This window comes from Falco biarmicus, chromosome 4, assembly GCF_023638135.1.
Source record: "Falco biarmicus isolate bFalBia1 chromosome 4, bFalBia1.pri, whole genome shotgun sequence".
NCBI lineage: Eukaryota > Metazoa > Chordata > Aves > Falconiformes > Falconidae > Falco > Falco biarmicus.
The window spans coordinates 109,356,126-109,369,089 of record NC_079291.1 but is presented as its reverse complement, the minus strand read 5'-3'; the positions used below and the strand labels follow the sequence as shown (position 1 = coordinate 109,369,089).

The 12,964-nt window shown below is 36.4% G+C and overlaps 1 protein-coding gene across 11 annotated transcripts in view; it reads right to left on the bottom strand.

Moving 5' to 3' along the window:
- Positions 1-12,964, bottom strand: part of IQSEC1 (IQ motif and Sec7 domain ArfGEF 1) — a 348,442-nt gene that overhangs the window by 6,885 nt on the left and 328,593 nt on the right. For 8 of the 11 annotated variants that reach the window (XM_056336363.1, XM_056336366.1, XM_056336367.1 and 5 more), the window contains 4 exons: positions 12,655-12,780; positions 10,862-10,961; positions 7,302-7,475; positions 6,440-6,616 (listed from right to left, as the gene is read on the bottom strand). In XM_056336363.1, the coding sequence (XP_056192338.1) occupies positions 6,440-6,616; positions 7,302-7,475; positions 10,862-10,961; positions 12,655-12,780 (577 nt within the window). Of the gene's footprint in view, positions 1-2,974; positions 5,991-6,439; positions 6,617-7,301; positions 7,476-10,861; positions 10,962-12,654; positions 12,781-12,964 lie in introns of those variants that run through there. The other 3 variants (XM_056336364.1, XM_056336370.1, XM_056336372.1) reach the window with 2 other exon arrangements.

Genomic DNA, 12,964 nt, shown 5'->3' with positions numbered 1-12,964 from the left:
GAACACCTCAGTGGCTATATATAGGAGACAGGATCCCAGATTTTCTCTCTAATTTCACAGAAGAGAAAATAGCATATGGCTGCAGTGGAAATAGGTATTTTTTAAAAGATCGCTTGTTAAGCATTGCTTTGCGATGTTTCAAAATACTTTACAGGCCGGGTGTGTGAACAGAGCTAACCTTTAAAGAGCAGTCAGGTTCACAAAGCTTCTCTAAAATTGCATGCTTTTAGAAACCTAAGTTTTCTCAGTGCTTTCTCCTTGCTTTCCTGCAAGGCCAACTATCAGTCTCCACCCTGCACTGGTACATTGCTGCCTTCAGAATCCTCTACTCTGACAGGCGGTTTTGGGGAGGAATGTCAAGATTTCAGCATCACTGAACCTATAAGCCACACACCCTCATCTTTAGAAGCCCCAAAGCCACATCAGAGCTACACTGACAAACTTTGGGACCGCTTTGTAAACGGGGCACAACAGTGATTACTGGGAGGTTGACCCTTACATCTTGACATACCCTGTCACAGACCCATTTAGACCACCCATAAGTCTTATAAGATCAGTGTGACCTGAAAATACCACCTATTAGATCCAGAAGCATAATGTTGACCTGGCTGGTCATGGGATGCTGCCCTGTAACACAAGTTCTCTTCAGAGAAGCTACAATTCTCTTTAGACTGCTGTAACATTTCCCACTCTCTTCTCATCACTGAGAGTTGCTCCCTGGTACAACCCCCTCTACACTAACATTAAATTGAGGGGAAGGCATGTATGGTCAAGGTGTTTTGTTTGACTTACTAAAGTTGTTAGAATTTTGAATGACTCCCCTGGATAGGCTCTTTGTCAAAAGCCTGGTGCTTCATCTCTTGCTGCAGTTTTAGCCTCATCAAAACTGTAATTGTACTGTCTTACGAACCCCCCCAAGGAAAACTGGTTGTGATAATCTCTTATATTTACTTTTAGTCAGGGTTTGATTTTTTTCTGCTCTGCTATGGGATTAGTACTGATTAACACCCAAATCACTCTTGCTTGCTGATACAAAAACACAGAGACATCATCTCGTAACTTAGCAGTCAATATTGCAAATAAGATTGACAGCTGCCACAAGCCATTAAATGTGGCCAAAAATGAAGGAAAACAGGAAAATCTAATGCCTTTTGCATATGGCGGGTGTCTAATAAAATAACCATGAACACAGTATATACACAGTATATACAGACAGAAAGAGACAGATGGATTTTTGCTTAGAATAACTTCAGGGCAAAGTAGTACTAGCAAAGCCGAGAACAAACAGAAAAATCCTACTGAAAATGCCTATAATTTCCCTCAGATAGGCACTATCACTATACAGAGCACTTTGCTTATTTTCTTAAAAACAAATTGTATCCAATTCTGTATTGGCCTACAGTGTGATATGAAACTATAAAGTAAATCCTCTTGAGAGTTCCCCCTGCCAATGTGTGTTTATACAAGATTGTTCTCTGGTCTTCAAGGTGGCATCCCATCTCAAAAACGTTTCCCTAGCACTGCAGTGTTCAAATACATTTCAAGAAAATGGTGACTCTCAATTAGAATTGTACATAAGCATAACTCTGTACTCTCATAATAATTAACAGCTGTGCTATAAAGCAAGGTGGTATTCATCAAATCTGAAGACTAGTTTTGTTTAATATACCAGTGATCTACCTGAAATTTTTAAGGATGTTTCTTAGAGTGGTTTACAATTTATTTTTATAGAATTAAATTTCAGTTAATTTAAACTTTTCTGATTCATTCCAACAACTCATTGCTGTTAGATATGAATATTCTTTGTAAGAAATACCTTTAACTTATGTATGTATAACACATCCCATAAATGTACACGCATCATATGGGACTAAGAATATTTCAAATTTATAGTAGAAATACTGATTAAAGTATTTTTACGAACTTAAACATTCTGCAAGAAAACTCAGAGTTTCATTAATAAAAATCCATTCTAACTTGCAGAAATTGATCTCTCAGATGTGCAGATCATTACAGCAAATGTCAATGTTTCTCACTGTACCCTGTAACTCTGTTCTATGCCAGTGAGATACACTGATATTTAAACAATGTATTATGATCTGGCTTTGTATGTCTTGGGGAAAAAAGTTTGGCAAAAAGTTCTAAATTAAGGTTTTGGTAAAGCAAACTGATGCAGCAGCTCTAATAACAATGAGTTGTTATACTAGCCTCCAAAGGCTGTGAAATTGATATTCCCAGCAGCAGCAGATTCTGTAACCATCTGGCTACCGAGCTTACAGGTACTACCCCAGCTGACTTGATCAAAATTGTCTAAAAAATATGCTCTGATCATTAATTTAGAGACACCATTTTCCAGGGTGAAAAGACTCTTCGTAACCTTCAAATTTTCATCTTCTCTGGGTGAAACAGGTTCAGTCTTAAGATCACACACTGACTGTGAAAATAGCGTCCTGGGTTCTTAAAACAGACTATTCTCAAAATACTGATTAAACCGCAGGAGATGAATACAGCATAACCACACCTTGCCTTGTGAACTCATTCACTCGAAAAACAAACAATGTCTCTTCCATAAGACAGAAACATTGATACAAAGGTGTTTATATACAGTGCAGGGTGTAGCTGTAAAATGGCTTGGTATTAATGTGTGCGTATCACAAAAGACTTGATTCATATGGATCTGTTTTATTTTTAAAACCCAGTAAATTCTGTCATGCCCATTACTGACTGTTGCTATTCCACTGAAGAATAGGAAATATAACAATAGTGACAAGGGAACAGACAGGAAAAATCTCTCCCTACTTGGAAAGCTCTTCTAATAAAATGACTGCTAGTATCCTCTGTCCTATATAGTGCAGGAAAATCCATGAAGAAGGAGGGAAAAAATAACTGAGTAACCCTGCCTGATGACAGACTATATGCAATATACAAATAGAATTGTTTTAATTCTGGAACTACTTTGTGTTTTTGTTTTGGGTTTCTTTTTGTTGTTGTTGGTGGTGGTATTTTTAAGAGTCCCTACTGGCCTGTAGTTGTTTTGAGATAGCTCAGGAGATTGCGAGCACAACTTATATTAATAGTAACCATTATACCATTCTGCACTTCTGTGCAGATTCCAATATTACAAGGGTATGCCAGTTGTGTGTTATCAGGGCAAACCATAAAATTACAATTGTTAAACCAGCACAGTGTGTAAATATTATTTCCACCTTACAGTTAGGGATGGGGGAAATAAAGCTTGATTTCCACGGGTGCTCTCCACCGTAAAGTCAATGTGAAAACACTGGGTCCCTACAGCAACTCAAAGTCACTGGAATTCAGACTGACTAGCCTAAAATCAGTCAAGAAACCTGTGAGAAAGAGAGAATTAGAAACACAACCCGTCTAATCCTCAATGCTCTGCTTTACGGGCCAAATCATCCTTCCTACATACTAATGGCCATGATGGGACTTCACACCTTGCTGTAAACCTGCTGATCCTGTAATTGCATCTGAAGTGGTGTAATGTCCAAAATTCTATTGGAACCCATAAAACTCAGCTTTACCTGCATTAAAATTTGTGTGTCTCCTAATATTTTTATGTAAATTAAGAATTTCAAAAGTCTGGGACAAATAAAATCAGTTCTTCCTTGACTATGTAACTCAAGAAAGTGTAATAAATTATGTATGTTTCTTTTTAGAAAAATAAAGCACTAAATACTTTTGACATATTCACATCTTGGAACAGCTGGTTGCCACATTCTGCTTTTTATTCCATGGTAAGAACTGGCAATCCGCAATGAACAATACTACCTTTAAAATCAAGAGACCCTCATGCACACCCTTTTTGCAATAAGGATTTAAGCTACTGCGGCAAATGCATGCAAGAACCACCATCAGGAAATGATTCCTGACATTGTTTCTGACAGAGATCTTGACTTTCCTTACGGTTTACAGCTTAGGAGTCAGAATCATTCAAGGTATCAACATTCATTAACTCTAGCAGCTTATGAATCATCACACGTTTTCAAGACAGAAATTTAAAGTCACTTTCCACAGCCACCACTTACTACTGTGGTATCTGGTAGAGAGTAATGGACTGTTTTCTTAAATAGTTTTGTCATATATACATGCAGCCAAAAGGCTGTTCAATCAGATCTCCCCTTCACTGAATAAATATTTAAATTTTTTCAATTTGTTTTTGCAATGTTTATTGGACAATTATTTGCCTTGCTGCATAAATATACAACCAGGCAATTTTCTCATGTTTATTAGATTTATTTCTGTTAAAATGTAGAAGGGAACTCTACAAATTCACTTCATCATGCCTTTTCCTACAGAAAGACGCACATTCACACGTAGCCCTACTACTCTTGTTCCTTCTCCTTGTTGATCCTGTGTTTTATCCACAAAAAGAACTGAAGCAAACTAGCTCAGTACTCTTTTACAGAAGCAATTTAATATGGTGTAATCACTGGGATGCAGTATCTTGCTAACAAAGGATTTCTTTGTTTGTCTATGGATCATCTCTCCCATATAAAAAAAAAAAAAAAGTCAGCCTCACATGCAAGCTATTCACTGAGAAAAGGCAGAAAACACATGTAAAATCTCATTAAAATTACTACACCAAATAACAATATAACAGATAAGTAATTTCGCAAGCCAGTTGCACTGCACAAGACCAAACAGAAGCTCTCCATAATTCTCAACTATTTAAAGTTAAAATTAAGTTTAGTTGGGTTTAACAAACTCATTGATAAACCCTCCAGTCTGTGATTTCCATTTTTTATTATGGAAAAAAAGTTCTTTTCATTAATAAGCATGCCCATTGTAGGCATGCCTTGTTGAAACGTGAAATGTTTTTGTGATTACAAATACTTGTTTATTGCATAAAACTCGTAACGTGAATGTAAGTACATGGAAATGTTTGAAAGACAGGGATGAAAAATACCCATGTGATAAAAAAAATAATCAGAAATCACATTTATGGGTCAGATACCCACTGAACTCACATATTCAACAATATGGTAGTTCTCATTCTAATGAAGTAAAAACAAAACAACAAAAAAGGATGACAGAAGTATCCTCAAATCTGAGGTATAACGGTGGTGAAGACTAGTGGCTTGATCTAAAATCCATTGAAGCCAATCAAGCACCAATATTCAACTTCAGCCTGATTTTGGATCAGGGTTCTACGTCTTTTTAATGAAAGCAAATGGACATATGAGTATGAAAGCCTAAACAGAGAATAGAAAAATTGAAGGAGCTCACTCTCTACATACTTGTATGCCCATACATATACCCACAAAAAACAGGCTATAATTTCAGTTTACAACAATTTTTATTGCAGCATAGCTAAAATCTCTTCTTTATTTTTTTAAAAAAAAAGATAAGTAGTGTTTACTCTAAAGATACATAGTATTGAAATTATGACTATACTGTAAATCATCACTGTAATTAAAAGAACACATCGGAGAATGTAACACAGACTATATAAATAAAAATAAAGTCGTTACTATCCCCAGAAGTACTTTCTGAATGGGGGGCATGGTGTTCAGATTTGACTTCTTGTAAATGACAGGAATCACATTTAACACTGAAAGACATGGTTACTACCCACGGTAGCCTGTATTACTGAGGTATGCCAGTTATGTATTACCGAGGCAAACCATAAAACAAAAACATACCAAGCTTCCCCTGGCTTTTCTTTGGGTAAAAAAAAAATTTCACACCACCACTGCTTTCCAGTCTTTAGCTGTATTGATCAGTTAATAAATCTTAAGACACATCAGTGGTTTTGTGGGGCATCAGTATTCTTGTCCACTAGGGCTTCTTTTATTATATTGGCAGCAGTATTTCACAACAACCTCTTCTGCAGGAATTGGGACTATATCTTGAGTTACAAAATAAGAGAAGACCATCAGGGACACACTGTATCTGAATCGCATAGCTCTAGACAGAATGTAGTAGGGCTTCACTCAATTTCATTCATCAAGGTGGTAACACAGGTACATCTGAGCACAATATACACAGAAAGCGGTCATTACACACAGACCAGCTTCTTTTCTTTCTAAGCGTATTGTGTGAAGGGGAAGAAGCAAAGGGGAACAAAAAAAGAAAGGAAAACTAAGTGGGTTACTCCTAGCACAAGGAAGCCTTTTTTTTTTTTTTTTTTTTTTTTTTTTACAAAACACTTACAATTTTTCCTCTGTCTTCACTCTCCTTGAAAAGTATATATAGCAATCTACAACGGTTTAAATGCTTTCAAATATTGGTCGCTTAATAGAACAAGGGTAAAAAACAAACAGAAATTAAACACGAACTATGAAAGAAGAGCTATTTAAAATGTTTGAAGTTTCAGTATTACTAGTTCTGGAAGCCCACTGTGAGTTGGGCTTTATACACATCCTTCACGCATCTTTGCATGCACTAGTCGGAGCAAGGAAACACGGGCGGCGCTTACCTGCTTCAGAGAGGTCTCTCAGGGAGCTGCTCAGGGCGCTTCTTTTCAGCCCCTCCCCAGTGGCATAGCTGTCATCCAGGCAAGCTCTGTTCAGCGTCCCATTGCCAGAATCTTTTTTCAGGCTGGAGCACTGAGACATGCTTGGACGCACCACACCCTTCTGTTTTTCTAGCTCAGCTGAGAGAAAGAGAATAATTTTGCAAGTCATTTTTACTGACTATAATGAAGGACACTGTAACATCACAATTTCTGGATGTGATCACCTATTACTGTGACTAATAGATAAGAGTTCGTTTTGGCACTGTTACATGCCAGAGAGGAACTTCACTCCTGTACTAACAGCTTTATATTACACCACACTGGATGAAAGGCTATTCCTCTTTTGAAAAAAACAAGATAAACTTCCACATTTAGACAACTCATGTAATTTCCAGCAAAATATATCAATTTGTGTTACAGCTATTTAATTGAGAGAATACAGGAATATCAACATGGAAATGATGAAAAATTCAGTTAAAAACTTATTTGAAAGGCCATCCCTGAGAATTTCAGAGTGATGTAAATTATCCCTAAAATTCTTACTGTAATTTATACTACAAATTACAAATCCATCTCTCCTCTGTCCATTGCTATTTGCAGTTTGCCCAGGCTAAATAGCCACTGCAGCTATGCTGCAGTAAATTAATAGTCAGTGAACTCTGATGGGGGCTTAAGATATCATTAGTTTTTAATTCTTTCTAGAATTCAAAGCCATGGAAAAAAACACCCACATTACTTTTTAACTTTTAAAGAGTTCTAATTCTATACATATATTCAATATTTTCTTATTTTGATTAGCTTGAAAATGCTCTATTATATGTACCTTTGTACTTACACTCTATTCTGTGCTTTTCCATTTCTTGAACCTCTGCAATTGACTCCCTCAAATCATCTGTAAACTTCTTCCTGTCCTGAGGATTTGGTGCATTAAAATTTATTAGAACTTTGATATCTGCTCCTGGAACAGCTGATGTGAGCCGAATACCATTGGGATAATCTAGAAGAAAGAGTCAAGAAAAACTAAGCTCTGATTATTCCGATTACTTTTCTTTTTATAAAACAAAAGAAAACAAAAAAAACCCTGAAGGCTTTTTACTAATATTACCATATAAGGGACTAAGAGAAATAGAAGTCTAAAGGCACAGAATTAGAATGAAATCCCTAAAATACATTTGAACTGCTTAACTGTCGAGATACCAAATAAATAGTGAAAGATAGTATTTATGCAGCTGTTACCCTTAAGGTATCATGTACAATGTAACAGAAAAATCACAGGGAATAAAAAACAAAAATTAAGGCGATAACTTTTGTTTCATGGAATGGATGCCATTACCTACCTTACTCAATTGTGACCATGCTGAATAAAGACTACTGTAATGCCTCTCAAATACTAGCAAATGTCTTGCACTTTCAACTTTATGTTTGCAGGAAGACAAACACACTAGCATATGTACAGCTTTTAGTATTTCCTATTCAGTTGTGGGGACATCCTACTTTCCCTTCTTTAAAAAAGAGATGTTAAAATTATCTGTGAAATTACATACTGAAGAAATAAAAGGAGTGGGCTTGCTCCCCCACCCCTTTTGGCCCACACTATGGACTTCTTCACAATAAAAGGCAGATTTTTCAGCAAACTGTCTTTGCCTCTTTTCTAGCTGCACATCTGAAAATGCTAATTATAACAGCTAGTGAAAAACATCTCCTGGTTGAGACAGAAGGGTCATTTACAGAAAGAAAGCTTATAATGAAGGTATGTTCTGCCGCAGAACACAGAACCAGCCTTTGCTCAAAGCAGAGACCTGTAGAAACAGGGTGTCAGAAAACAGGAAAACTCAAAACGTGCATTCTAATTCACAATGTTTTCTTTCACTCAACTGCCTGACCTTATTGGTTTGCTAAAGGTCTCAAATATTTACTTAAGTATTCAATCTGAACTTCAAGTGCTCCCACGTACTAAAAAACTCATTCCCTGCAGAACCAGCAGATGATGCAAGATAGTCTCTTCCCTCAAAGCCATTTGGTTTCAAAAAGACTTAAAATACTGAGAAACAAACGCAAATGCTACGCTTCTTTAAAAGGGTATCTTAACTTCCAAATCAAGAGTCGCAACTAAAAGTGAAGCAAGTCCATGTACCGTTCCTGGGGGGTGGGGTGGGGAGCGATCTCATTTATATCCTGGCATTTGCTCAGGTGGGCTACCACAAGCCTCAAAGGGCACAGAGAGGGAAGGAGGGGGCAAGCGCCCGGGGCTTCTGCTGGGGTCTGATATCAACATCTGGCACAGCAGTAATGTATAGCTGACCTGCTTCTGCTGACCACACGACAATGGCATCTACCTTCAATCAAATCAGACAGCCGCCTCCAGCCGCTGTCCTTCAGAATACGGCCACATGGCCGACGGCGCAGAGGCAGCTGGCGCGAGGCCAGCAAACTGGTGGAGAGCAGGGTACACCGCCACAGGTGCTCTGAGCACTGAGACTGGGGAAGTGGCAAACAGCTCTAGAAAGTGCACCGCTTGGGAAGGGGGGGGGAAATAGTTATGGAACTGAACAAGGAAACTTGGTAACCCTAAAGTCACATGGGCTACCTTCACATACGAGCAAAGAATGGAGTTCCAAATAATAAACAAGCAGAAGTGTTTTATTATCAGAGATACTCCTCTACATTGTACTGATTAAGTATCAGGAAACACATAAGTATTTATTGGTTTCATATACACTCTCTCTGAAGTTATTTGCTTGCCCTTTCTATTTTCTCAGTGATTTTGACTGAAAATCTAAAATATACTTCCCTTATGGCCTATTTATTTACTAGAGATATACGACATTATTCTCCCTTTTGGAGCTTATCCACCCCTTGATGTCATTGACTTCTGCCATTAGAAGTCAATTCTTCTATCATCCAGGGCAACCATGGTTGATGCTCTTTGGCTGCTGGTGAGTAGCCAAAACCATTTTTGTTGCTTCTGCTTTAGTGAGACCAAATTTTACTCACTTGAAATCAGCTGATTCTGACAGCTGCGACAGACAGATTTACTGAATGGCACGATAGCTCAGCCAAAACAATCCAAAGCTGGCTGGGGACAGGGGAAACCAAAAATATGCATTTTACAAACCAGAGGGGAAGAATAACCTTTCTTTCCCAGCTGGAAGACGCTGCATCTGGAGCTCATCTGCGTCTACTAAAGTGTCTCAGTTAAAATGCCTCCAGTTCACTGGAAGGAATCCAACTCTTCACTCCTAGTTTCACTATAGGTATCTTTAAGTTTACTTGAATAAAGTGCTTCTACTCAGCATGCTTACAAGATTTTTAATTTATTTACTTGACATCAAGGAATTATATATTCTATTTTTAGTAGAATCCAAGATATAAACATTTGGCCTTCCTCTCTAAAAATGAATTTTACATCATACAATGTGTGCACAAGAGAGAGAATAAATATGTTTGCATATAAATAATCTACAGGCTACATCACTGCTGTAAGCTCTACAAAATCTTCCCCTTTGAAATCTCCAGATGCTTTTGACTCAATAACAGCAACTTCTTTTGAGTGACATGAGCACTGGAGCAGGTTCTCAAGAACAAGAAAAAACAAGAGCCTTCCACAATAGAAAAGCACAGAAACTACTGACTGTCACACTGCACTGTATCCAGTTTATCACTAAGGGCAAGGTTTGGTTTACAAACCATGAGGTCAGCTCAAATAGACTGTATCCCTGTGTACCCTACAACCAACTGTGCTCTGCTACGTTATTATGATGTGTCTGGGCTTAAAATCAGGCCATTAGCAAACTATTTGCTTTTTGTTGTGTTTTTGTCTGCTGAGACTAAGGTTGACAAGCATTACAGATAAAAAGTATATCGGATTGATGCAGATTATGACTGACAAAAAAAAAAGGTTTCAGAAAATACAAACTTTAATCTAGACTCTACTTTGTATTTATATTTGAAGAGTATACATTACCTAGGCACTAAGTTAATATATATATCAGAAAAATAAACTAAATAATGCTAACGCTTTGATTTACACATATCGTAATAGTCATTATTTATTATCATTTATACATTTCCAGCTAACCGTACCATTGACTCTGCAACAAATGTATTTGCTTCTTTACAAACATTTTATTCTTTACAAGTATTCACAAACAACACATTTGGCTAGATTTGGCTTCTGAATACAACCAAAAAAATCTTAATAGCAGCCTTGCTGTTTCTTATGCTGATACCATCTTGTGTTAAACTTTAGGGCTAAGTTAAATTCAGAGCAACTTTATTCCTATATTCAGAATCAAATCCTGTTCACCTCTTTCATTCACACATTTTAAAATTTTGTTTTATTTATAAATATGATGGTCATCTAAAAAGAGAGGAGAGACTTACACTGGTTCTCAAAAAGAAGAACTTGCATTCCATAGAGGGAAAATGACTGTCGAAAACTGTATGTAACTGAGTTCTTCTTCTTTTGAAAAATCTTGGTCACCTGAAAGTTATCAAATAAACAAAGTGAAATATCCCTTTCACCACACAGTGTTTGTGGAAAATTATTGTTCTTAAGAACTAGCATATGAGAAAACATTTTATGCCAAAGAAAGCTATAATCTGCCAGAAAACATGAACTTGCAATTTTTTCCTTTTTTTTTTTTAAAAAAAAAAATAAAAAAATGCAACTGAGGTGTTTAATCTACTACTACTGAAGCTAGCTTTGAAGCATTGGTATATCTTAGCAAGAAGGTTTAATATTTTATCCAGATACAAAGCTTTTGTGCTCTCTATTTCTCCAGAATCCTACTTAAAATTTCAGAAAGAAAAAAAAACACACCACAAGTGCACCCTTATTGTGCACTCTACATGCCAGCAAAAATGTAAATATTTTTAAATTATCATTTTTTAAAAAACGCAGCTGCTACCACACTTCACACTTTTTTCTTACAAGCTGACTACAGGCAGGATGCTCCACAGAAGTTTAATTCTTAGCCCTTATTCTCATGTGCTGTGACCTTCCAAACCTGCTTCAATTCTAAGCACCTCCAAATACTGCCTTACACAGTAAGATGCCCTGTTTCCCCTATGATCTTTACAGCACCTATCGCAATAAAAGCTCTGAGATTTCTACTTTTTGCTACAACGTAAGTAACATACTGCTCCATACCATTAATTTTGGGGGTTTCCTAAAGTGTGAATGCCACCACCCTTTATAGCCCAGAGGTTTATTTTCACTAGCTCTTTCTAATTTTAATTTCTGATGATGGTATTTTACTAGAACTGACAAATTTGGTCTATATTAGTCCCAAAACAGTGTGATAAAAACTACTGACATCTGAGTAAGTAATAACAAACAACAGAAAACTTGCAACCTGAAGACAACAATGTTTCATCACTTTACACACAAGCTCACATTTACAACTAAGAGGTTATTCTCATTATCAAAAAGATTATTTTTTATTAAATTTACTTCCTGGTTGTAAGGTCTGAAGGTAAGTAAAAATTAAAACACCATGAAGTTGTGCACCGGAAGTATGCCTTTTTTGTAACAAAACATGAAATACTTAGTTTAGTTCTTAGTCCTTTGGTAACAGCCAAATACATTCCAAATAGAGTGCAACAAATTTTCCTATTTTTAAGAGTAAATCAACCACATAATTCCAAGCTGTCACTGTTTTGGTATGTCTGTTTTTCAAAAGACTGGTTCAAGTTAAATGCACACTAAATAGTAAAGTCAACTGTAAAAATCTATTTCAACATATCCTATTCCTATTTCAATGAATAAACATATTTGGTTCATAGAACACCTGGGGAATACAAAGTAGCATGTAATTTTGTTTTTCCACAAGTAACTTGAATTTGTTATTCACAGAATAAAGAACATCTCCGTTTACCCATTAGGGAAATGGGTAACCTGGAGCGAATTTTTGTTCTTTCCAGTAAAAACTATTACATCAAAGTACTTTCTTACAATAGAGTGTAGTAATCAGTAAAAGGTTTCAGTTTTGAAAAACATTATATATAATGAATAAAATTAAGAAAATTTCAATCTTAATCATCCCAAGATTGTTGGAGTACAGAGTAAAAGATAATAGATACTTATTTTTAGGAATGCTCGTGCACTTAATTGCCACTGATTTCATGAAGATAGAAATACCTCCACAGAAGTCTAACCACCTGAAAATACATACCACAAGAAGATCATTAAATAAAAATATTTCTCGCTGGTGTAATCCAAGCTTCTGAGGCTTATTTGGATCTGGGACTTCAAACAGCCTACAGTAGCAAACAAGCCTCCGGTGGGGTAGAGAGAGAACCTATGATAATACAAAAGTTCACAGTTAATATAGCAATATTTAGCCAAGAATGAACATCTTTCATACCCAGAGTCTTTTTTTGAGTACTTCAAATATTTTTTACCTCTAAGCCTATTGGACTTTTTCATCAAAGAACAAACAACAGAAAAATAAATATGTATATGCCACAAATCTGCATAACATT